Source organism: Thalassophryne amazonica, chromosome 8 (assembly GCF_902500255.1).
Source record: "Thalassophryne amazonica chromosome 8, fThaAma1.1, whole genome shotgun sequence".
In the NCBI taxonomy this organism is placed as follows: Eukaryota; Metazoa; Chordata; class Actinopteri; order Batrachoidiformes; family Batrachoididae; genus Thalassophryne; species Thalassophryne amazonica.
Window position 1 is genome coordinate 76,796,109 of NC_047110.1, and position 27,151 is coordinate 76,823,259.

At 44.6% G+C, this 27,151-nt stretch overlaps 2 protein-coding genes across 4 annotated transcripts in view; one reads left to right on the forward strand and one right to left on the reverse strand.

The window, feature by feature from the left end:
- Positions 1-27,151, forward strand: part of LOC117515939 (endoplasmic reticulum-Golgi intermediate compartment protein 2-like) — a 56,344-nt gene that overhangs the window by 23,850 nt on the left and 5,343 nt on the right. Inside the window, exon 11 of the mRNA XM_034176734.1 lies at positions 26,173-26,335. Coding sequence (XP_034032625.1) covers positions 26,173-26,335 — 163 coding nt within the window. The remainder of the gene's footprint in view (positions 1-26,172; positions 26,336-27,151) is intronic.
- Positions 2,270-15,362, reverse strand: LOC117515938 (membrane-associated guanylate kinase, WW and PDZ domain-containing protein 2-like). Of its 3 annotated transcripts, none has more exons than XM_034176731.1 (10): positions 15,326-15,362; positions 14,953-15,285; positions 14,048-14,287; positions 6,290-6,475; positions 5,868-6,183; positions 5,077-5,296; positions 4,820-4,963; positions 3,777-3,915; positions 3,313-3,401; positions 2,779-2,874 (listed from the first exon to the last, which is right to left on the reverse strand). In XM_034176731.1, exons 2-10 carry the CDS (start codon positions 15,218-15,220, stop codon positions 2,818-2,820), a joined length of 1,659 nt encoding a protein of 552 aa, XP_034032622.1. In that variant the 5' UTR covers positions 15,221-15,285; positions 15,326-15,362; the 3' UTR covers positions 2,779-2,817. The 3 variants fall into 3 exon arrangements, with proteins under 3 accessions (XP_034032621.1, XP_034032622.1, XP_034032623.1); XM_034176732.1 differs by having other exon boundaries at positions 3,313-3,423; XM_034176730.1 differs by lacking the exon at positions 3,313-3,401 and having other exon boundaries at positions 2,270-2,874.

Genomic DNA, 27,151 nt, shown 5'->3' on the forward strand with positions numbered 1-27,151 from the left:
CTCCAAAATGTCAAATGTGTACATCGTCAGTTGTCATGTTACAGGAGCAGACTTTATATTTTATGCACAAAGTCTTTCACCCGTCTGCATGTGCACTGATTTTTCTAAAAGCACTTTTTAAACAGTGAACCAGTTTACGAATGCAGACTGGAGCAGTTTACCGTGCCGAGAGAACCCGTCACAATCACTGAGGATATTTTGTTTTGTTTTTTTTTTATGTTAGAGCAAATATCTGGCTAATGGGGCAGCACAGTCACATTTGAACCCCTGCTTGATATTGCGGGATTTGACTGCTTCCGGGGACACCTTGCCAGTGCGCGACACAAACACAGCATCACGCCACACGCAAAGATGGTGTACTGTTTTTTCGGCTGCAATCACTGAAGCGGTTCCCAGTGGAGAAGGGAAGACTAGGAAAACGGGTCATGGTAGGTACGTTTTAGAGATATTTAATGTGAATAATGATAACGGGGCTGTCCCCAGAAGTACAATTTTTGCGTGATATGCCGTTTCATTAACCCCTTTATCACCCATCCTCAAATGAGACTATGCTAGATTAAAATCTAGTGGTGATGTCATCTCTTGAACTACAGCATGTCTCAACCGTCAGTAACAAAACTGCGATCTGACAGAAGTGCCAACACTTCCACAGGTCCCATATTCTAAAATAACTGCATTTAGTAAACATTGGCAGCGTGTGCAACAATGCAAACTTAACATGCTTCTTTACAGTGTGAACAAGTGATGCTGAAAGACTGATGTGACCATCATGGCCCACTTTGATAGCACTCCCCTGACAAACCTTCACAGCTCTACTGTCCAAAAGATGACTTAGAGGATGTAAAGATACAGGCTACATTTTGTTCCCTTATCACTGGGGTGGGGGGACAAGGGCAATCATTAGTATTCATATGCTGAGAGTGTATCAAGATAACTGTATATAGCTTGGTGCAGGTTCCAGAATGTAAACGTTTGCTGATATGTGTGCATGGTTCTCATTATTGGTTTTGCAGGCGCTTCTCAAAGCAAACTTGATCATAACGGCCACGGCTCTGCATTAGTTTGAGTAAGGCACTCTGCCCCCACTTCATAATCCATCGGCCTTGTCTTCGCCACACCGATGTCCCTCTCCCACAGTGATGTGGTACACGTAGCACAGTAAAAGGCATAAAAATGAGAAGTATAGACTGGACAAAAATCCGCTGAGCATTAAATGAACACAAAACATCTCATAATTCTGCACAATGACTGCATTATTGAGCTGATTAAGTCGCGCACTTAAAAATCGTAGGATTGCGAGTTCTTACAAAGATGACGCTTTTCAGTCACTCCAAAGTTTCATTGGATGCAAAAACAGATTGATGTCTTAGCAGTTTGCTCCACAAATGATCTGCTTTCTATGTTCTATCTCTAAAAGACGTGTTTCCCTGTGTAGTGACATAATGGTTTATATCCATGCACAGGACTGCTGCCCTCGTCAGTGATCTGGGTTTGGTGACTTGCGCAGTCTTTGATATGTCATTACAGACGAGGCCCAGGTGAACCTAAAATACTGTCCTGATCTTCTGTTTGTTTTCATTTACAATCTAACTACAACACTGCCTCAAAAATACCAACAGGCATGTTTTAGAGATTACCAAATGTACATATTTTTCACATCTTTACATTTACAGTATATGATATATTGGTAGGCGTGTGCAATCTAAAACGGCATGTCTAGTTAAATTGGCCTCAGGGAGCTCGGAGGTTTCATCGTCACTGCCTCCATCTGACAGATTTGTAGTTTCATACTGTTCACTGCACAAAGAAAATGGAGCAAAAGTAAATCAGTCTTTTCTTCTGCGAGGAGTCGTGTTCCATCCAAGCTGAGCAAGATTCGGTTGGCTGTTCTTGAGGAAAGCAGAACTCCCCTCAGATGACGCATCTGTGATGTCACACTGTCCTGTGCCACATCGGAGAGTCCAAATCTCCAAGATATTTATTAGTTTGTTTGTGTTTTTAAGGTGGTGGGTGTAGAAATTTTGTCAGAACAAACGGAAAATAAAATGCGCTTTTGTAGAAGATGGAGGACAAAGCAGGACAAAGTGTGTGTGAAAAGTGTGGAGTTATTCTTGAATAAGTAATGAACTGAGAGAGGTGCCAGATGCTGATCCAGTCTTAACTCGATCCATTCTATCTGCTTACTGTGGAAGTCCATGACCTCAGGGTGCCAGGCAGTTTATCAGGCCCAGGGATATTCCAGGGTCCAGGAGATGCAGTTGTACTCCTTGTGGTTGGATCTTCAATGGTTTTCGAGGAGCAGCAGAGCCCGGTGTGGCCCCTGGCCCCCTCATCCTCTTTCAAGAGCAGACCTCTGGACACCAGCCTCTGCTGGAGGTTGACATGTCCCCTCTGCATGGTCCCCAATGCTGAGAGAAGCACCATTCAAATTTATATTCATGTATGGGTCCCAAGGCCAAACTGTGCTCATTGGCTGTGTGTGCAGGTCCTTTCTGTCACTGCAGGGGGAGCAAGTCTCTCTCTGCCTCTCTCTTATTTCTGTGGATCTCCCCAGGACAGTTTTGGGAGGCAAAACCAGAGGATGTCTGCCGCCTGATCCATAGTCCACCTCTCCAGACACCGGAGGGATTCCCTGCCCCCTGATGCACTTCTGCTGGGTGGACCTGCCACCTGTTGCCCCTCTGCTGGAGCTGTGGTCTGTCAGCTGTGGAGCTTTGTCTGCCATGCACACTGCGGCCTCTAGAGGGAGCGGATGAGGGGAGGCTGGGGCTGAGAGTGGATGGAATGAGAGCGATGGATTCAGATGCAGGTCGACGGTCACTTCCTGCAGGGCAGAGTGGGTTGCAGGAAGGGAATCCCAGGAGGGGGCACAGTCTGATGAAGAAGAAAACACAGTCAGGCACAAAGGGAGTTGCACATGCATGTGCACTGGACTATTTTACACTACAACTGCACATCTTCATGGAATGTCATGCAAAATCTGCATGCAAGCGTCTGCACACAGCCGTAATGCAGGGCTCTATGTGTAAAACAAACCTTCATTTTGTGAGCTAGAATTAATTCAACCCCTGGAAAACAAACAACATATTTGTACGTGTATAACAGACTGATCCTGAGAAGTGCTGACCAGATTGATTTCACACAGCCCAATTCAGGATGAGTCAGTTTTATCTACAGGGTCACTTCAAACCATATTTCTCTCTTTTACACACACATTCACACCTGCAGAGTTTTTTCCATGAACTTGCCATCATGCACATGTCACTGCATGCACAGAATAATCAGAACAGAGACATGCAGTTTTCCACAAACCGTATCTTTAGTGTGGCCCATTAGGAAGAAATACGGGGAGCTTAGTGTGTCACCTTTCATGCACATGGAGAGGTTGGGAGGTACCATTCCTAAAGGAAGGCAAGTAGAAGCCTATACCAATCATTAGACTTTAAAGCAGCGGGGTTATAACAGGCTAAAGCATGAAGCTAGAGTTTTTATTCTACAGACTGATCCAAATGGTTTTTCACATCAGTATCTTTCATTTCAGATGACAGAAGAGAAGAACATGAAGCGAAAAGCAGGAGGACAGTGAGATTTGGGTTATTATGCCTGTTAGAGTACAACATACAGCATCTGTAGTAACCACAAAAAATAAATACTGGTTGAGAAACCACAGAATGAAACCTAAAACGATACAAAGAACCAGAATCTCATAAGAATCTGAGAAAGGAGGAGTATAAAGAATGAGATATGTGGAAATATTTTGCCAAAAAAACACACACCATATTCTGGCACCTGTCCTGTGCCTCGTTTTAGCAGCAGCCTGACCCGCCTGCCTCCTGCCTTGATGAGTTCAATGGCACGGGCATGAGTCATGTCCCGAGTGCTGTCCCCATTAATCTCTATGATCTGATCCCCTACCTGCAGCAAAGAAAGGACACGGGCGATTATTGTCAACCGCTATTTATCCAAACAAGTTCATTTATCTGCACAACAGTATTGTAGTGTTGCTATGGTGCATTTCCAAAGACTGAGCTGACAGTTACACATTTATTGACTTGTGTTCCCTGTCTCACAGTAGACCCCCTACAGGGTCATGAGCAAAAATCATTGCCAATGTCCTAATCTATATATAATATATAGCTGTCATAACATATAATACATACCTACTAATATAGCTAATATTTAGTGTGCATCAGATATTAAGTAGTGCACATTACAAATATCTCTGTGCATATCCAGAAGTATAATCTGAAGGACAGTGGACACTGGACAGTGACCAATTGGTGTACAAACACAATTACAAAACTCACTGTCCCATTAGTATGAACCTGACTATCTGGTCATCACAAATTATATCTAAAAATACTGGGTTCAGACAGATACAGCTGAGTACTAGTGAGCCTCGTATTTTGGCCCATGTTGTCGTAAATGCAACAACCATAAGCTGTAGACAGGCCTATCAAATTGCTTGGGTAATTGCAGGATCCTGGTGGTCACTCAGGCCACTTGCTGATCTATTAATGTCACACCCAGGCGATAGTATCTTGTGTATACTAGATAGTAACTGCTGCAAATCAGAAACCTTATTTTGGTGCACAAAATAACATTTGAAGCATACAGCAGCTGTTGGGCACCTGAAAACCTTTTGTCTTATGTCACACTGCAGCAAATGATATACTTAGAGTATGAACATTCTGCTCATTGTCAGCACTATTCTGTAATTGCGTCAAATATGCATCTTCAACAAAGCAAGTTCTACACAGGTTTCCTAATAATTCCTCAGTTCCCCTATAGGTTCACTATCTCATCCACATTATCTCACCCTCATTCTTCCATTACGTATGGCAGGACCATCTTCAGCAAGGCGGAGGACAAATAGGTCCATCTTATATTCCCGTCCACCACGGATACTGAAACCAAAACCCTTTGCACTTTTCTCCAGCTCCACTGTGAAGTAATCAAAGTCCTGGAGACAAAGCACACGGCTTAAACCGAATGACCTTAATGCAGAAAAGAATGAAAACTGGCTCCACGCTGGTTTCACGTGACTATATAATGAGACACTGAGTCTGACTGTACCTGCGGTCTGAAGTCTGCAGGGATCCCCAGAGGAAACTGTGGAGCTGCAGGGTGCTGTCTGAAGTCCAGCAGACCAGGTGGGTGTCGGTAGTCCAGCGTCGGAGGCTGTCGATAATCAGTTACCGGTGGATGACGGTAATCTACTGGAGGCTGCCGGTAGTCGGTGAATGGAGGATGGCGGAAGTCTGGTTTGACATCTTGTCTGGCTTTCACCTCTGACCTGCAAAGTGGAGAATACAACAAAATTAGAGGGAACAGTAGCCAGACTACAGACTTATTCATTTTAAGGAAACAGGAGATATCCACAGTGTCTCTTCGACAGAGACATAATGTCTGAGTGTTAGATTAACAGATAAGTAACATGAGATTATCTCCTGTGTGACGGATGAGACAACAGGGATTGGTGCCTGTGTGCAGCTCAATATCAAAAGACTGAAATATCGCTCTCACTTCTAAAACGTTCAAGTTCCCACCGGACATAAATCCACAGCTGTGGGAGTGTTACTCTAAATGCAAGATGCACATGGTCACAGTTAGTTTCTCACTGGGTTCTTCCCTCACAGAGGAAACAAAGTTGTGTTATGCACCCAAGTGGAAACAGGCAGCAGTCGCTGGGATATAACTTTTTTTCTGAATTTACCGGCATGTAAAGAGACGATGACAGACTCCCTTTTATGAGCACACTTTGATAGCTGCTGCTGTTGTTGAGAGCTCTTGCAAAGATTTTTTTCCTGCAGAGTAAAAGTGAAAATATATCTACAGAACTGCACCCACCTGTACGCCAGTCTTACCTGCCATCATGGAGGTAGAGGTGCGGAGGAAGGCCCGAGGGTTGCGTGCCTGGGCTCTGCTGGGTCCCACCCGGTGCCGGTTGGGAGGCTGGTGGTGCAGGAGTTCCTGCCGCTGTTTGGCTTGTCTGCACTGGTGTCTGTCCGGGCTGAGCGGAAGCTTGCCCCGTCTGATTAACCGTCTGGCCGGGCTGAGGAGCTGTTTGGCCAGGTTGAGCACCTCCTTGGTTGGTTTGAGCTACAGGGCTGGGCTGGGTGTGAGGGCTGTGTTTCTGAGTCATAGGGCTCTGCTTCTCCGAGCTGGGCCCAGAGTGTGTACCTGCGACGGACAGAAGGTGGGAGAGAAGTTTTCATCTTAAGCCCCAGAGACATGGATTTCAAACAAGCCCACAAAAGCTTCAAACTTTCATTTCACACAGACTTACTCTCCTCTGGTATGATGTGCAGTGTGACGGTCAGCCCAGCATCTTTAATGAGCTTGACAATGTCTGCATGGGGCATACTGATGATTGACTGTCCGTTTACTGCCAAGATCCGGTCTCCCACCTTCAGCTTCCCACAGCGGTCTGCAGGGCTGCCCTCGATTATTCGTCCTATTTTATGGGGCACAGCTGGAAATAGGCAAAACAAAACAGTTTCTCCAAATTTGAAGGAAAAATGAATCAAGTGACAATACAAAATGAGCTAATTGAGTGCACACATTATTGAAAGGGCATAACATTTTGAGATGCATGAACATATCAATCAATCAATTTAATCAATCAATTTTATTTATATAGCGCCAAATCACAACAAACAGTTGCCCCAAGGCGCTTTATATTGTAAGGCAAGGCCATACAATAATTACGTAAAAACCCCAACGGTCAAAACGACCCCCTGTGAGCAAGCACTTGGCGACAGTGGGAAGGAAAGCTCCCTTTTAACAGGAAGAAACCTCCAGCGGAACCAGGCTCAGGGAGGGGCAGTCTTCTGCTGGGACTGGTTGGGGCTGAGGGAGAGAACCAGGAAAAAGACATGCTGTGGAGGGGAGCAGAGATCAATCACTAATGATTAAATGCAGAGTGGTGCATACAGAGCAAAAAGAGAAACACTCAGTGCATCACATATGAGCCTTGGCAGTTATGAACAATGCACTCTTTAAAATTAGTTTCATATAATGCTATGCCTCGCAATTGTCCAAGTAATTTAATTTAGGTGGCTCATACGTGCTTAGTGTTCCAAAAAGCCAAGTAATCAAACTTTGAAAGTCCTATTCTCTTCGGATCAGATTCTAACTGGTCCTTGACACAGATTCACAAACACATTTGCAAATGTTTGCAAAAATGCTAATGGCCCCTTAACACATAACACGATTGTGGCTGAATGGTGCACAAAGGAGGATTTGAATGCCACTTGTGAAAGTTCAGAGCTGCCTCGTATAGCAGTCGCCATAACCAGTGGTGGGCACAGTTCCGCTAACTGCTCATTATCAAAGCTAACTTTTTTTTGTTATCGGATTAGCTTTGCAGATAATTTGAAAAACCATCAGCGGACCAATTAGCTTCCGCTAAATTTAGTTTTGCTAATTTTTAGGCAAATTTTTTTTAGGATGCTATTTACACTTACACTGCCATCCAGTAGATGGCGGTGTCCTATGCATTTTGGGTCAATCTGTCATACGGTCACCATTCAGTGCGTTGTATCAGTCAGACTTAAACAGAATTTTGAGTTTTACAGATGCCTTTTTTCTTCTTTATTTTTACAAATGAAAAAAAAAAACATACTTACAAATACAGATTTATTTGTAAAACCAACACACACGTTAACTAGTGTGTTTTGTGTTTTTTTTTACAACCATCCAGTGATTAGGAAGCTCAATTTCCCATAATGCCTCTGGGCATCTGTGAGTTTTAGTGCTTAAACAATGAGAATTAGTGCATTACTTTAAAACTAAAAGGTATTTGTGACATTTTCACTTTATAAAAATGACTGTTAATGTTAATATATGATGTCTGTTAGAAAACTATCCGACCTTTTTATTTTTTTAAAAAACTATATGGATTTGAATCATGTGCGCTTGCATCAGCCAAGCTTGAACCTTCGTGCGCATGCGTGAGTTTTTTCACGCCTGTCGGTTGCGTCATTCGCCTGTGGGCAGGCTTTGAGTGAGCGCTGGTCCACCCCTCTCGTCGGATTTTTACTGTCAGGAAAATGGATGAGCGATAGGAGCAGCGCTGAATCAAATGTTTCCAGAAACTGTGAGAGACAATCAATCAATCAATCAATTTTATTTATATAGCGCCAAATCACAACAAACAGTTGCCCCAAGGCGCTTTATATTGTAAGGCAAGGCCATACAATAATTACGTAAAAACCCCAACGGTCAAAACGACCCCCTGTGAGCAAGCACTTGGCGACAGTGGGAAGGAAAAACTCCCTTTTAACAGGAAGAAAACCTCCAGCAGAACCAGGCTCAGGGAGGGGCAGTCTTCTGCTGGGACTGGTTGGGGCTGAGGGAGAGAACCAGGAAAAAGACATGCTGTGGAGGGGAGCAGAGATCAATCACTAATGATTAAATGCAGAGTGGTGCATACAGAGCAAAAAGAGAAAGAAACACTCAGTGCATCATGGGAACCCCCCAGCAGTCTAAGTCTATAGCAGCATAACTAAGGGATGGTTCAGGGTCACCTGATCCAGCCCTAACTATAAGCTTTAGCAAAAAGGAAAGTTTTAAGCCTAATCTTAAAAGTAGAGAGGGTGTCTGTCTCCCTGATCCGAATTGGGAACTGGTTCCACAGGAGAGGAGCCTGAAAGCTGAAGGCTCTGCCTCCCATTCTACTCTTACAAACCCTAGGAACTACAAGTAAGCCTGCAGTCTGAGAGCGAAGCGCTCTATTGGGGTGATATGGTACTATGAGGTCCCTAAGATAAGATGGGACCTGATTATTCAAAGCCTTATAAGTAAGAAGAAGAATTTTAAATTCTATTCTAGAATTAACAGGAAGCCAATGAAGAGAGGCCAATATGGGTGAGATATGCTCTCTCCTTCTAGTCCCCGTTAGTACTCTAGCTGCAGCATTTTGAATTAACTGAAGGCTTTTCAGGGAACTTTTAGGACAACCTGATAATAATGAATTACAATAGTCCAGCCTAGAGGAAATAAATGCATGAATTAGTTTTTCAGGATCACTCTGAGACAAGACCTTTCTAATTTTAGAGATATTGCGTAAATGCAAAAAAGCAGTCCTACATATTTGTTTTGCGCTTTGAATGACATATCCTGATCAAAAATGACTCCAAGATTTCTCACAGTATTACTAGAGGTCAGGGTAATGCCATCCAGAGTAAGGATCTGGTTAGACACCATGTTTCTAAGATTTGTGGGGCCAAGTACAATAACTTCAGTTTTATCTGAGTTTAAAAGCAGGAAATTAGAGGTCATCCATGTCTTTATGTCTGTAAGACAATCCTGCAGTTTAGCTAATTGGTGTGTGTCCTCTGGCTTCATGGATAGATAAAGCTGGGTATCATCTGCATAACAATGAAAATTAAGCAATGCCGTCTAATAATACTGCCTAAGGGAAGCATGTATAAAGTGAATAAAATTGGTCCTAGCACAGAACCTTGTGGAACGCCATAATTAACCTTAGTCTGTGAAGAAGATTCCCCATTTACATGAACAAATTGTAATCTATTAGATAAATATGATTCAAACCACCGCAGCGCAGTGCCTTTAATACCTATGGCATGCTCTAATCTCTGTAATAAAATTTTATGGTCAACAGTATCAGAAGCAGCACTGAGGTCTAACAGAACAAGCACAGAGATGAGTCCACTGTGTGAGGCCATAAGAAGATCATTTGTAACCTTCACTAATGCTGTTTCTGTACTATGATGAATTCTAAACCTGACTGAAACTCTTCAAATAGACCATTCCTCTGCAGATGATCAGTTAGCTGTTTTACAACTACCCTTTCAAGAATTTTTGAGAGAAAAGGAAGGTTGGAGATTGGCCTATAATTAGCTAAGATAGCTGGGTCAAGTGATGGCTTTTTAAGTAATGGTTTAATTACTGCCACCTTAAAAGCCTGTGGTACATAGCCAACTAATAAAGACAGATTGATCATATTTAAGATCGAAGCATTAAATAATGGTAGGGCTTTTGCAGCACATTCCACTGTTACAGGAGATTTTGTAATGAAAGACATGCAGAGGAATTCGTGCGTCGGGATGGAGCCGCTCATGGCGCACAACAAAAAGCACGTCCGTGTTGGAAGTCTCACAGGACAAGTTGTGACATGCCCAGCTGTTACACAATTTCTAGGATACTCACCCGACTGAAAAGCCACCGAAAGCCGTCTGAATCTTCCGAATGGTTTCCAACACGTACGTGCTTTTTGTTGTGCGTCATGAGCGGCTCCATCCCGATGCACGAATTCCTCCGCACGTCTTTCATTACAAATCTCCTGTAACAGTGGAATGTGCTGCAAAAGTGCTGATGTACACCTCCGCCACAATTTCTCTGGTAGTCAGACGACGTTCTGGATCAACACAGCCTTCACTTTGGAAATGATTTGGTCGTTTCAGCCTGTCGATAGCCGCTCGGAGCGCGGCGCACCCTGCGCCGCTGTGGGCCGTCTTTAATCCGGTTGTAATGATCCATAATCTGTGTGACGCCCAGAGTATCCTCACCGAAAGCCATCTGAATCTTCCGAATGGTTTCCACCTGGCTGTCTCACAGTTTCTGGAAAAATTTGATTCAGCGCTGCTCCAATCGCTCAGCCATTTTCCTGACAATGAAAATCCGACGAGAGGGGTGGACCAGTGCTCACTCAAAGCCTGCCCACAGGCGAATGACGCAACCGACAGGCGTGAAAAAACGCACGCATGTGCACGAAGGTTCAAGCTTGGCTGATGCAAGCGCACATGATTCAAATCCATATAGTTTTTAAAAAAAATAAAAAGGTTGGATAGTTTTCTAACAGACCTCGTAAATAAACCATCCTGAATTAGTTTGTTTTTTAAATCAAACCATAATTCAAACCTGCTTGGTTTTCATGACTTCTGCCTCACGTCAGGGGCTTTGTTTGCTGTCAATGTAAATGACTCTTCCTTACAGCAGTGTCATCGCTACTTACAGCTGGAGAACACATATGGTGCCATGAAGAGCATCACCTCTCAGCACGCCACCGCGATGCATGTGTTGGCATACTCTCATGACATAGTAAAAAATGAGTTGTAGTCCACATGACGCGGTGTCCTTTGGCATGCTGATTGGGCAGACAAAGTTGGACACGTGGAGCTGGCTGATGTGTTCATGTTATGAGCGCATTAATTCATTCATGTCAGTTCATTAATTCCTTGTTTATGGCCATGGTTCATGAACATAAAGGAACAGAAAGTCGATAATTCTTATATTGTTTGCTCGTTATAACAGGAATTAAATCTTTTAACAGACAAAACGAAATCCATTTGATTCCTCATTTCCAACACAGACCGTCGTCATCAGGCATCAATTACACATCATTACCAGTAACATGATTGTCTTACATTTAAACAGTACATTCATTGTTCTTATAATGTTCTGTGCTCTCATTATTTGGTCCTTACACATTTTCTTCCAATTATGTACATTTGTACAACATTTAATTGCTTCCGCTGCTGTGTGAGCATGGTGTGGTGTCACACCTCTCACATGGTTGCACTGTGTTTGTGCGCCTGCACATGAGCATGTGCAAAACCGTCACTGCGGGATCGTATGGCAGCCGTACAGGGCTGTCCGACCATCTGTCCCTACCAACAACGGCTGGAATTTTTTGAGGTTCGCCAATTTTTTTTTTTTGGCTGGTTTCGGCCTCATTCGCCCAACTTCGTGTTATAAAACAGCTTACGATTGAAAAGGCAGAGAAAATCCCGCACACTGTTCTGCACATGACATTACACCCTGTTAAGGGCCCCTTCACACTTAGCACGAATGAAGCCGAATCAGGCTGAATGGGGGAAAAAAAACACAATTCGTGTCAAATCTGGGAGGGATTAAGAAATGTGCAAGAATGCCGTTCGAATACTCAGAGTGTGCCCAACCCGCCTCGAAAGATGCCTGTACATACCATGTGTAACAGCTCCCGAATGCAGTTGGAACACAGTACAAATCCCAACGTGCTGTCAGAATGCAGTAAGAATAATACCCCCATCACATTATACCAGAGGCTTAATGACCCCAAATGCCGTCCAAATGGAAATTCGACCCACATTCTGTAAATGCCAAGGTGTAATCAAAAACATCAGACAGCATTCTGAGAGCAGTCTTAACTGTCGGGCACAGTCGCGGTGGCCAGCCCAAATGTAGAATACATGCTCTCTACTGTCGTGGTGCGTTCAAGGTGGAATTATATCATACAGCAGTCGAAGTAGACTAACTGCAATCTGACTGCATTCTAAATATTCTCACGGTGTCAAAACAACATTCGAAACCATCTGATCGTGGTTGGGAGTGAATTCGAAGCGGACCACGTCAACATCCAGTCACCATGGTCCTCCCCCGCAGCGTGCTGCGGAGTACAATTGTCATCACCACAACATCATTACAAATGCCATCATTCACTGGCCATACTGTATATCAGCTGGCAACACAATATGACCAGTCATTCTCAATGTGTTTTACACGACAACACTATCTCTAGCCTTAGTGACGTGAAATTTGGGCTTCCACAGGGGTCTGTCTTTGGCCCCCTGCTTTTCTCTCTTTATATAATACTCCTTAGGCACATATTGCGCGTTTTGGGATTACCTTTCATTGCTATGCTGATGATACTCAGTTATACATGCCGATACCTGCTGGTAATCTCATCCACAGAAAATTCTTAGAGGATTGCATTGCATCAGTGAGAAGCTGGATGTCTAGCAACTTTCTACTGTTAAACTCTGACAAGACTGAAATGATGGTTCTTGGTCCAGTGAGACATCTGCATCATTTTGACCAGTTAACGCTTGGCCTAGGCTCGTGCGTCATACATCACACTGACAAAGTGAGGAATGCTGGGGTAATTTTTGATCTTACGTTGTCCTTTGACCTCCATGTTAGAGATATTATGAGGAGTGCTTTTGTCCACCTGCAAAATATAGTGAACATTCGTCCCATCCTGTCTATGGCTGATGCTGAGACCCTGATTCATACATTTGTTTTTTCTAAATTGGACTACTGCAATGTTCTACTTTCTGTTTTACCTCAATCCAGCATTAGGGCTCTCCAACTGGTTCAAAACGCTGCAGCCAGACTTTTAACGTGAAGCAGAAAGTTTGACTACATTACACCCATTTGGCATCTCTTCACTGGCTTCCAGTTGCTGCAAGATCAGATTTTAAGGCACTGTTATTAGCTTATAAAATTGTTCACAAACTAGCACCTCTCTACCTAGCTGACCAAATTAAACCCTACGTACCGGCCCGGGCTCTGCGTTCTCAGGGTGCAAGGCTACTTTGTGTCACTGGGGTGAATAAAAGTCTGCGGGTCACAGAGCTTTCTCTTATTGTGCCCTTGTTCTGTTGAATGATCTCCCTGCGTCAATAAAACAGTCAGATTCTGTGGAGACTTTCAAGTCCAGACTCAATTATTTTCCCTTTCGTATGACTAGCATACTGGCATAGTGTGGTACTATGCTTCCTACTCTTTTAAATTCATTTTATTCGTAAACAGAGCGGGCCGCGGACTCAACTTTATCTAAAGTCTGGGTCTTGTGGTGAAGCTTAGGGCTAGTGGCTGGCTATCACCTTAGTATTTCCTCTGTTTTTCTTGTTGCTTAATGCTGACAAATTATACTGTATTTGTTTTCTTTCTGCCTCCTGGTTCTGTTTTTTTTTTTCTCTCTGAGGTCCAGCTCCATCCAGAGATTGGAGTGGGTGTCTTCCTCTGCAGGCCTCTCGTCCTGTGCACCAGCATGGGCTCCCAAAATTTCTCTGTATATTTGTATTGTAAATTGTGTCTGTAGCATGGCCCAAGCAGAGGGTCACTCCTTGAGTCTGGTCTGCTTGAGGTTTTTTCCTCAGGGAGTTTTTTTTCTTACCACTGTCACCTGTGTGCTTGCTCTTGGGGTTTGTAAGGTTAGACCTTAATTGTGTGAAGCGCCTTGAGGCAACTTTGCTATGATTTGGTGCTATAAAAATTAAATAAATTGAATTGAGAATTTCACACAGAAGCGACTCACTGATGATGGCTGCGTTCTCTGGTCTGTTCAACGAGCTGATGATGACGAAGCCGAAGCCTTCGTTCGCCTTGCGGTGAATGACGACGTCACTGGTTTGTAGAGCGGATCCCTCTTGAGGAGATGTGACGGTGGGGCCGGGGGCGACCGCAGGACCTGAAGCCGAGGCTGCATCACTCCGTGGAGAGCTGTGCTGCGTGGACACTGAGCCAGGGCTGCGGCCATTTACAGGGCATGGCTCACCTTCATCAACGGAGAGAAAAGAAGAGGAATCACACAAATAAGTTAAATAAAGCTCAACACCAGAGCCTTTGAAGTTTAAAATATATTTAATTCACTACAAAACCAGCACACAGACCCACATAAGTAACTAAAATTCTCAGGAACCGCTACTTGTACAGGTTTTCTTTTTGACATCAAATTATTTGTAAGATACAGAATTTTTTTAAAGTTCTACTGAAGCACTTTCTCAAAAACTGAAGTGTTACCATGGGAATGGGGAAAAAACAAGAACAACTATGTCCCCCACAGGTAAGTTATATATAGGCGCTGAGGCCCATCGGTGCCGGTGCTTATCCCTGCATTCTGAAGCGTGAAGTGGATGAGAGTCAACAACTCCCTCTGGACGAGATGCCAGTCCGACAGGTTACTTCTCCAGCCAAGACCGGTTCCCACTTCCAGCATACAAATGGAATTCCGCTTCGGGCCCCACAAAGGCTTGGGCCGGCTCTGTATGTACGATCTGCTACTGCTGCCAAATAACAGACACGTGGGCGAGTCGTACATATACCAGCGTGTGGGCCAGAATATGTGTCCTGTCCAAGTTGCCTTTTTAACAGTTTGATTCCAGTGAGATGTGAAACATGTTCTCCAGTAAACTGTGATAAATAAACAAAACATTTCCTCACCGGGCATTTGCACTCTTCTTCTCACTGTCAAGCTGACTTGACCATTGCGAGCAGCCGCGTGCATCAAGTCAATTACGTATTTGTGCGGTTTCCCAGCAACCACATTCTTATCCACAGAAATGAGCTCATCCCCAGGTTGAAGCCGCCCATCACGCTCCGCGGGGGTGTTCTCGATTATAGCGCCAATAACAATCTGTTCAAAAACAATCAATATTAGCAGCGTAGATGAAGCAGAAGAAGGCGACAAAGGGAAACAGTGCAGTCGCATAATTATTATCTAGACTGGTAACTTCATTAAGCTGCTCTTTTCCATCTCCTGTGCTGCAGTTAGCAAGGTGTGGGAAGTTCTGCACAAGATGTCAAGATGTGTGTGCAGAAGGTATGGTGGTGTGAAGCGTGTGAGATGAGGTCAGGTGCATGTAAGATGAGGTTAAATGTGTTTGTGGTCCAGCCCGTCCCATACGAGCCTTGTCACGGGCGTCCGGACTCACAGCCTGCACGGCCTCGTCTCCCCCCAGGATGCGGAAACCAAAGCCGGTCTTCTCTCCTCAGCAGGTGCACCTCCACCTCTTCGTACTCTGGACCTGAGGAAACATATGCAGACACTCGAGGTCGGCTCTTTCTTTAATTACTTTAAACAGTGTTATGTAATTAGCAACACAGGAAAGGCCTCTGCGCTCACGCCGGCTCTCGTAGATCGCCCTCGACTTCTCGTAAAGGTCGTAGGGGTCGGGCCTGTTGAGGTCAAAACCCTCAGTGGAATCGGGTACAGACGTGCGGTGCTGTGGCTGGTTAGGGAACGGGGTGCCAGGTGCAAGACTGGGCAGCCAAGGTTTGCCTGAGGGCTGCCGTGTGGGGTCCCACTGATCTGGTAACTACAACAACAGGAGAGCATGCTGTTTTACACTTCAAGAGCCTTCATTGATTCTTTTGTCCAAGTCGCCATTTTTACAACCCCAAATCGAAAAAGTTGGGAGGATATGGAAAATGCAAAAACCAAACAAACAAACAAACAAAAAAAACAACAACAAAAAACATCCCACAGTGGTAGTGTCTTTTACTTGGCTTCTATTTCATTGCAGTACAGTATGACGCAAGATATTACCACTTTTTTGTGGTCAACTTTCTTCATTGTTAATATACATCCATTTCTAATTTAAGGCCAACAACACTTTCCGAAAAATGGTTCAGTACAATTTTTCTATAATACACAAGCACTAAACACACCCATGACAGCTGACAGAATCAAAGACTTCTGTGTATGTAAGTGGAAATCTGTGAAAGGTTGAGTCCCCATTCACAGCTTAATGCTGGGGTGGAATAAAAATAAATATTTGGCAAAAATTCTCCTCTGTACCATTTATTTGTTTTGCTCATTTTAAAATATACCATAAATACAGACAAGTACACAGCGCAGTGAGAGGAAGAAAGTCCTACAGGCTTATATGAAGCCTCAACTTCAAAATGAAACATTAAATTTAAATTAAAAACAATAATTGTAATAAAAAATGCACATGGGCATCATGAAAATCATGATGAAGCTTTGGTCACAAGAGAAACTAGAGCACTGCGCTCATACAGCGTAAACCTCTGCCAACACTAGCTTCCAATTTCACAAATTTTTACCTTGGTCGAAGTCCTGTTAGAAGTGGCCGTAAGATAAAATATAATAAAATATAGCTCACCAGGGTTTTTCAATGTTAAATAGAATCAATATCCACTAAATCAATATTGTTGGGAAGGTGTAGTGACACAGACCCACAACAGGGGGCGTTAATGAACGGACAATGGATAAGCCAAAAAGTAACAATTTAATGTTGTGAATTGCACAACGGAATACAGACAAACACAACTAGAGGAGTACAGTCAATTGTATACAAGGTGACGTGTGGGCAGGCTCGAGGATAGAAGACATCTGTCCAAAGAAGAGCCGGATCCCACACGGCTTCCACCGCCAGCGGATCTGAAGAACACCGGAGCCGCCAAGTCCCGAGCCCCAGGTGGCCACCGTCTCCAGCTGTCAGACCAGGTACTGCTGGCAGAAACAGAAACAGTTAGTGGTGGGTGTGTGAAGTCACACCCAGTAATCTCTTCATACTTAGTACCTCCGGGAGGGAGAATCTCCACCTCCAAAAACAAAGTCACCCGTGCAACTCCTGTCAGTCACTTCCCTGGAAGGAGTGAGAGGCGAAGACGTCGCGCTCACACTTTCCGCCAATCCAGCTTCTGACTGTAGCCACAGGAAAACGGCTGCACACAGAACAACGTTTAGTCACAGGAAAATCACAGCAGAGAAGGTTACCTTGCTTGGTAGCTGATTTCTCGGGGGAGGTGGAGTTGCAGTCCGGCCTTTATGGTGATGGTGAGTAGTGGATGAGTGACAGCTGGTACGGATGATGAGTGACAGCTGTCACTCCCGGTCGCTCCGACGCCCTCTCGTGCTTGAAGCCCGCACTTCAAGCAGGGCGCCATCTTGTGGTGTGGGCCAGCAGTACCTCCTCTTCAGCGGACCACACAACAGGACCCCCCCCTCAACGGGCGCCGGGAGGTGCCCGACCAGGCTTGTCCGGGTGACGGGTGTAGAAGTCGGCCAGGAGGGCCGGTCCAGGATGAAGCTCCTCTTCACCCAGGAGCGCTCTTCGGGTCCATAACCCTCCCAGTCCACCAGATAGTGGAACCCCCGGCCCTTCCGACGGACGTCCAGGAGCCGGCGTACTGTCCACGCGGGCCCCCCGTCGATGATCCGGGCAGGAGGCGGCGCCGGTCCAGGGGCACACAGTGGTGAGGTATGGCAGGGCTTGAGTCTTGACACATGAAAAACGGGGTGTATCCGCAGTGAAGCTGGCAGCTTTAGCTTCACTGCGGCCGGACTGAGGACTTTGAGTATGGTAACTGGTCCAATGTACCTGTCCTTTAGTTTCTGGGATTCCGCCTGCAGGGGGGTGTCCTTTGTGGATAGCCAAATCTCCTGCCTGGGCTGGTATGCAGGGGCCGGGGAACGCCGGCGGTCTGCATGGGCCTTTGCCCTCGTCCGGGCTCTGAGCAGGGCAGAGCGGGCGGTACGCCACACCCGACGGCACTTCCTCAGATGGGCCTGGACCGAGGGCACCCCGACCTCTCCCTCCACTAGCGGAAACAATGGGGGCTGGTACCCCAAACACACCTCAAACAGGGAGAGGCCAGTGGCAGATGAAACTTGGCTATTATGAGCGTACTCGATCCAGGCCAGATTGTCACTCCAGGCCATCGGTGCGCGAGGTCACGCAGCGGAGGGCCTGCTCCAGTTCCTGGTTCATCCGCTCTGCCTGCCCGTTCGTTTGGGGGTGGTACCCAGACAGAGACTTAAGGTGGCCCCCAGTTCCCTGCAGAAACTCCACCAGACCTGGGAGAAGAACCGAGGACCACGATCAGAGACAATGTCCAATGGAATCCCATGCAGACGCACGACGTGGTGGACTCTGCAGTCTCCTGGGCCGTTGGGAGCTTCGGGAGGGCCACGAAGTGGGCCGCCTTGGAGAACCGGTCCACTATCGTGAGGATGGCGGTCATGCCCTGGGACGGCAAGAGGCCCGTGACAAAGTCCAGGCCGATGTGAGACCAGGGGCGATGAGGCACGGGCAGAGGCTGGAGTAGGCCTTGGGTCCTGTGATGGTCGGCCTTGCCCCTGGCGCAGGCGGTGCAGGCTTGGACATACTCCCGGACGTCGGCTTCCAGAGACGCCCACCAGAAGCGCTGCCGGACCACTGCCACGGTTCTTTGCACCCCTGGGTGGCAGGAGAGTTTGGAACTGTGACAGAAGTCAAGGACTGCAGCCCTGGCCTCTGGTGGGACGTACATCTTATTCTTTGGTCCAGTCCCCGGGTCCGGGTTCCGTGTCAGGGCCTCCTGGATGGTTTTCTCCACGTCCCAGGTAAGTGGCCACGACAGGACTCGGGGTTGGTTTCCGTTGGGTCTGACAGCTCGGTCCTGACTTCCTCCTCGTGCACCCTTGACAGGGCGTCAGACCGTTGGTTCTTCGTCCCGGCGGCGGTATGTGATCTGAAAGTCAAAACGCCCGAAGAACAGTGACCAGCGGGCTTGCCTGGGGTTCAGACGCTTGGCGGTCCGGATGTACTCCAGGTTCCGATGGTCTGTGAAAACCGTGAATGGTACCGAAGCTCCCTCCAACAGGTGTCTCCACTCCTCCAGAGCCTCCTTCACCGCAAGAAGTTCCCGATTGCCGACATCATAGTTCCTTTCAGCCGGGGTCAACCTGCGGGAAAAGTAGGCACATAGGTGGAGAACCTTGTCGGACTCCCCGCTCTGGGATAGCACGGCTCCTATCCCTGAGTCAGAGGCATCCACTTCGACTATAAACTGGTGTTTGGATCGGGTTGCACCAGAACTGGCGCAGTCGAAAACCGCGTTTCAAGTCCCTAAACGCGGCTTCGCACTGATCCGACCAGGTGAAGGGGACTTTTGTGGAGGTCAGGGCTGTCAGGGGGCTAACTATCTGACTGTAGCCTTTGATGAACCTCCGGTAAAAATTAGCAAAACCGAGGAACTGCTGTAATTTCCTACGGTTTGTTGGTTGGGGCCAATCTCTCACCGCCGCAACCTTGGCCGGATCAGGGGCGACAGAGTTGGAGGAGATAATAAACCCCAGGAAGGACAAAGAAGTACGGTGGAACTCGCACTTCTCGCCCTTCACAAACAGCCGGTTCTCCAATAACTGCTGCAGGACCTGACGTACATGCTGGACATGGGTCTCAGGATCCGGGGAAAAGATGAGTATATCATCTAGATATACAAAGACAAACCGATGCAGGAAGTCCCGCAAGACGTCATTTACCAAAGCTTGGAATGTCGCGGGCGCATTGGTGAGGTCGAACGGCATGACCAGGTACTCAAAGTGACCTAACGGGGTGTTAAATGCCGTCTTCCACTCGTTTATTGTTGTTGTTTTATTATTACTTTATATCATTAGTTTTTTTTTAATGGTCCACAATAGAAATAAGTGTGTTACTTTCTTGTCATCCATGTATTTTTAACATATTTACAATATATTATGTACTTACATTGAACTTACTAAAGAAAATCACACAAGCACACTTTTATATAGATGATTTAGCGCCCCCCCCTGCTGGAATGGTATATGAGGCCAGAATATAATTAACATCCATTGTTCAGTGTTGTTAGCTAATATCCATAGTTTCTCCGAAACTATTACTCCTATCAATGTTCCCTTTTGGCGCCGTTCATTCTTGACCCAAAATACATAAGCATACCAAACGGCAAATGTCAGCTCTTCCCAGTCTCTCCGTGATCAAAGTTATACGCACGCACACATTACTTTTTGTCTTTTCTGCATTCTGCCACCAGCAGGTGCCTTTATTTTTACACACACACACACACAAACAGAGACGGTGGTGGAAAGACATCAAATGCACAACATGTCTCACTCGTGGTAACAGCAACATGGCACTTAACTAAACTAACTAAACCAATTGAATTACAGAAACACAATTAATCAATAACACTAAAAACACTGTTAAAGTAACATGAACCACAATAACATTTAAAACCCTAACTCCCATGGTGGACTTCAGCACAACATCCACTGTTCACTGTTGTTAACTAATATCGCTAATGTCTCCAAAATATTCGCCCTATTAACTTTCCATTTTTGCAAAGTTCATCCTTGATCCAAAATACATAAGCATACAAAACGGCAAGTGTCAGCTCTTCCCAGTTTTTCCATGATTGCAGCCATACCCATGCACGCACACAGAGGCCACTTGGCTATTATAATATAGATGCTGAAACACAGGGCAAGCTGACACCTCCCACAGACAGGAGATGGAGGAGCAGAATCAAACAAAACTGAGACAACGTTATTGTAAAAAAAAAAAGTACCATGACTGAGTCTGCGTGATGTCACCCATTGGGTTTCTGTTGAGAGGGTTTCTGTGTGGGCATGTTCACAGCAGATAAATGAGAAACTCATTAATGCACAAAGGGGTGGAGCCTCCGTGGCTCTACATGTGATGAAAGATGCCTAAACACGCCCCTCTCTCAGGTCCAAACCACCTAATCTGAGTTCAGGTGTTTATTAAATCATATCTTTGGGAACTGCGCAGCGGTTCTAACAGTTTACTTTGTTGTGGACATTAAAAGTTATGAGCTGCGTATTTTCTCAGTAATTGTGCATTAAGTGGATCTAGCGGGTGAAGCTACCATCAGCTACTGATGTCTTAAACACAGACATTAGGGGAAAAAAATCACTCCCCGTACAGTTGTCATGGAGGCAGAAACTGTTGAAAGAGACCAAAACCGTTTTTTTGTACCAGGCTGTAAACGTGTTTATTTCTGCTTGAAAGTTGGACTTTTTTTTATGTTTATTGAACATTTTAATTATTTACACACACACACAAAAAAAGTAGAAATAAACAAAAAACCAATACAGCACAATACAGCACAGATGCAAAAACAGATAATAAAACAGGGCATGTGTGTACAGTAGTAACAGCAAAAGGAAAAAGAAAATACACAAATTTCACAAGCCAGCCCTCTAATTTTTAAGAGTATCCAGTACTTTTTCCCAAGTCTTAAAATCCTGAGATTTCCCTTTAAGCCGAAATCTTATCTTTCTAGGTTTACAGCTTCCAAAACTAACTTTTTCCAAACCTGAATGGACGGGGCTTCATCCCCTACCCATTTAACAATAATCGATTTTCGAGCCAACATCAATAAATTGGGTGATCTCTTTATTCCGGGCGTTGAAGTCCCCTGGAATGTAGCCAAGAAGACACAGCAGTGGGCTGGGGAGGAGTGACTGTCCTATAACAGAGCTAACTTCACCACATATCCTCCGCCAGAATGCTTCTATGAGTTTGCACTCCCAAAGACAATGAAATCTGGTCCCCGTGACTAATTTACATTTTGGGCATTTGGGTGACGTCCCAGGAGTATATTTGCTATAGATATTGGGCGATATATAAACATTATGTAAGACATTTTAACACTGAGTGCTATTGGAAAGTGCTCTGTTTTGGAGCCACCCTCAAGTGGCCAGTCAAGGTACTGCACTTCTGCATCGACCTCATTTATTATCAGGCTCAGGTTGCTGCTTGCATTTTGTATGTTGCATCCAGCCTTGATGACTTGGCGTCAGCGTGAACTCCACCGAATGCGGCAAATTGTCAAAGTGTAAGAGGTTGTTGACAAAAATTGAGAGATTTCATTTATTTCATGCAAAACATTTTAGTCATCTTTTTTGTCAACAATAATGCATGTTAACTTCACCTTGGTCAGTCATGAAAAAAATGGTCGTTGATGAAGATATTTCATCTCGTCTGACGACATTAACACTAATTAATGGCCCAGTCATGCGGCACTTAAGATGTGGCGCAAACATGATCTTACGCATGGTAAGGAAATAGTGGGAACATGTTAGACATGGTGCGAACCTGGCCGGGAAGTGGTAAGGACGTAGTATGAACTTGAAAATGGCACATTTTTCCATTTTAACTATACTCAACAAAAATATAAACGCAACACTTTTGGTTTTGCTCCCATTTTGTATGAGATGAACTCAAAGATCTAAAACTTTTTCCACATACACAATATCACCATTTCCCTCAAATATTGTTCACAAACCAGTCTAAATCTGTGATAGTGAGCACTTCTCCTTTGCTGAGATAACATCCCACCTCACAGGTGTGCCATACCAAGATGCTGATTAGACACCATGATTAGTGCACAGGTGTGCCTTAGACTGCCCACAATAAAAGGCCACTCTGAAAGGTGCAGCTTTGTTTTATTGGGGGGGATACCAGTCAGTATATGGTGTGACCACCATTTGCCTCATGCAGTGCAACACATCTCCTTCGCATCATCCGTGAAGAGAACACCTCTCCAACGTGCCAAACTCCAGCGAATGTTAGCATTTGCCCACTCAAGTCGGTTACGACGACGAACTGGAGTCAGGTCGAGACCCTGATGAGGACGACGAGCATGCAGATGAGCTTCCTTGAGACGGTTTCTGACAGTTTGTGCAGAATTTCTTTGGTTATGCAAACCGATTGTTTCAGCAGCTGTCTGAGTGGCTGGTCTCAGACGATCTTGGAGGTGAACATGCTGGATGTGGAGGTCCTGGGCTGGTGTGGTTACACGTGGTCTGCGGTTGTGAGGCTGGTTGGATGTACCGCCAGATTCTCTGAAACGCCTTTGGAGACGGCTTATGGTAGAGAAATGAACATTCAATACACGAGCAACAGCTCTGGTTGACATCCTGCTGTCAGCATGCCAATTGCACGCTCCCTCAAATCTTGCGACATCTGTGGCATTGTGCTGTGTGATAAAACTGCACCTTTCAGAGTGGCCTTTTATTGTGGGCAGTCTAAGGCACACCTGTGCACTAATCATGGTGTCTAATCAGCATCTTGATATGGCACACCTGTGAGGTGGGATGGATTAACTCGGCAAAGGAGAAGTGCTCACTATCACAGATTTAGACTGGTTTGTGAACAATATTTGAGGGAAATGGTGATATTGTGTATGTGGAAAAAGTTTTAGATCTTTGAGTTCATCTCATACAAAATGGGAGCAAAACCAAAAGTGTTGCATTATATTTTTGTTGAGTGTATGTCTCAACTGCATTCATAGAGCGTTTCAGGATCGCGTGCAGTCTTCATGGTCTTAGCTGTGGCAGTCCTAATTCATCGTTTTGACATGTGATTTTATTGCAGCATATAACTTCTCTCACCGGATTAGCCACTTGTCCTTTGGAGAAGGGATTCCTGGGATTATCAACCCTTTAGATGGCACTGAGAAAGTCTCAGAAGAGCGTATGTATATGTTGTCCTACCTTATTTGTTCTTCATTTTAGTTGGGTGTTTAATTTATTTTAAATCAATGTGAACCTTTTTGGGAGTGGGACGGTATATCACATAGCTGGTGTTGGAAGAAATAAAGAGTGTGAAGTATTCACCAGTCTCACGACCTCATGCCATCTTGGAGGATAAAGCAGTTTCCCTGGTGGCAGTTTACTGGCTGGCTTTTTTTTATGTTAGTTGGTGTGTAAAGAAGAACACAGGTTTTCAGGGACTTTGATTTTAGGAGTTCAGTATCATCTGTAGACTATCAAGCTCAGGGATGTTTTTGGCCCCTATCAGGATGTGACTACAAAAGTATTTATCAGGTATAAGCAGTTATGTTGTCCAATATTGTCAGTGACTGTTTTCTTTCTGAGCCCTTTTATCTACAGAAAGTCTCAGATATGTGTTCTGTCTGTATGGGTTTGTGAGAGTGGCTTGGTTTTTCAGAATGACCTCCCTATACGAGGTCTGTGAGAAAAGTATCCGACTTTATTATTATTTTTTTTTAAAAACCATATGGATTTGAATCACGTGTGATTACATCAGCCAAGCTTGAACCCTCGTGGGCATGCAAGAGTTTTTTCATGCCTGTCAGTGACGTCATTCGCCTGTGAGCACGCCTTGTGGAAGGAGTGGTCCAGCCCCCTCGTCGGAATTCCTTTGTCTGAGAAGTTGCTGAGAGACTGGCGCTGTGCTTGATCAAAATTTTTTCAAAAACTGTGAGGCACATCCGAGTGGACACCATTCAAGAAATTCAGCTGGTTTTCTGTGAAAATTTTAACGGCTGATGAGAGATTTTGTATTGTTCTATCGCTGTAAGGACTTCCCATGGATTGGGACGTCGCGCAGCGCTCCGAGGCGACAGTCATCCTGTTTCAAGCTGAAAACCTCCAAATTTAAGCCTCTGTTGACCCAGAACGTCGTGAGAGAACAGAGAACTTTCAGAAGAGGTCGGAATCAGCAGTTTATCTGGACATTCCACTGTTAAAGGAGATTTTTTTTTTTTTTTTTTAATGAAAGACGTGCGGATGGGTCGGCGCGGCGCGCCCGCCACAGGAAACACACCTCCGTTGGAAGCCTTAAGGACAAGTTGGAACATGCCCTGCTGTTAAACAATTTCTCAGATTCTCACTCAACTGAAAGCCACCAAAAGCCGCCTGGATTTTACAAATGGTTATCAACACGGAGGTGTTTTTCCTGTGGCGGGCGCGCCGTGCCAGCTGCAAGCCGACGCGCCAATCCTTCCACACATCTTTCATTAAAAAAATCTCCTTTAACAGTGGAATGTCCGGATAAACTGCTGATTCCGTCGCCTCGGAGCGCTGCGTGACATCCCGCTCCGTGGGAAGTCCTTACAGCGATAGAAACAATCCAAAATCTCTCATCAGCCGTTAAAATTTACACCGAAAACCAGCTGAATTTCTCGAATGGTGTCCACTCGGATGTGCCTCACAGTTTTTGAAAAAATTTTGATCAAGCACAGCGCCAGTCTGTCAGCAACTTCTCAGACAATGAAAATCCGACGAGGGGGCTGGACCACTCCTTCCACAAGGCGTGCTCACAGGCGAATGATGTCACCAACAGGCATGACAAAACTCACGCATGCGCACGAGGGTTCAAGCTTGGCTGATGTAATCACACGTGATTCAAATCCATATAGTTTTTTTTTTTTTTTTTTTTTTTTTATTTTTAAATAAAACTGTCGTTTTCTTTTCTAATAGACCTCGTACACTGTAGTTGCAGTAAGATGGTACGGTCTATTTTTCAGATGCTTAAACAGTCAACGCTGCACTAACGGTCTGATTATACTGTAGTCTGAAATGTGATATATCTAACACAATTCAATCCACATTATATTATTACACCCTCATTCACACTAATTATATAGAATTTTAATTAGTGGTAAATGTTTGACATTTAAGTAACAAATTATTCTGCGGTATCAGTTATAATCCTTGATGCTGTCTGTTTCCTATTAGCATATAGTATTATAAATTTATTTATGCTTCTTTAAGTGAGTCATTTATTTCATGATGTGTGATGTATGTGGCTGTATTGCAGCACATTAACATGAGCCATATAAAATGAACTGTTTTGACTTTCAAATTATGAACAGATATTCCTTTTATTTGAAAGGTCTCTGTGGTGACTTTTTTTTTTTTGTTATTCCCAGCTAATCATATGTTTCAGTACTTTATCAACATTGTGCCAACCAAACTGAAGACCTCTAAGATCTTTGCAGAAACACACCAGTACGCCGTCACAGAGCGGGTCAGTTTGCACACGTTTGTGTATTTATGGTCTGTTTTGTGCATCAGTATGGTTTTCATGTTTGTTTTTCTCTCTCACCATCTTCCATCAGGAACGAGTAATAAACCATGCTGCAGGCAGCCACGGTGTCTCAGGGATCTTTATGAAATATGACATCAGCTCACTAATGGTGACAGTTACAGAACAACACATGCCTTTCTGGCAGTTTCTCGTCAGGCTCTGTGGCATCATTGGAGGCATTTTCTCAACTACAGGTTAGAAATTGCATCACTTATTTTTTTTATTATTATTATTTTTGTAAGTAGTTATCAAGACAGTATTCATAGATATCAGTAAAAAAAAAAAAAAAAACCTGATGTCACTCACACACATGGAACATGCATACATCCATTTTCAGAGCCCACTTATTCCAGTTAAGAGGTCATGGGGGCTGGAGCCTATCCCAGCAGTCTTTGGGCCAGCGGCAATCTATTGCAAGGCCTGCACATAGGGACAGACACATTCATATGGAATACTTCTTTTTATTTTCTTCTAATTCAGTTAGTTGTCAGTAGAATCCACAGATTTAAGATCATGTTCAGGTGGCCTTGCTGAGAATCAAACATGATTTTTATTATGCTTGCACAATAATGCTTCATTCTGTTTGTGAACATAGAAAATGTGTGCTGTGCTGAATGAATTTGTAGACTAGGAAAGGGCAACAAATGACACTTTTGTGTGTTATTTATCAGCGTATGAGACCAAAGAAATATGAAATTGTCAGACACAGGCACTTAATACTTTGACTCGCTGTCCTTTCCAACATGAATCACTGTTAACAGCTTTTTTTTTTTCTCCAGTTATTCTACAACCATGTGCATACAGAACCTTACCAGATATACAGTAGTGTTCAGAATAATAGTAGTGCTATGTGACTAAAAAGATTAATCCAGGTTTTGAGTATATTTCTTGTTACATGGGAAACAAGGTACCAGTAGATTCAGTAGATTCTCACAAATCCAACAAGACCAAGCATTCATGATATGCACACACACTTAAGGCTATGAAATTGGGCTATTAGTAAAAAAAAA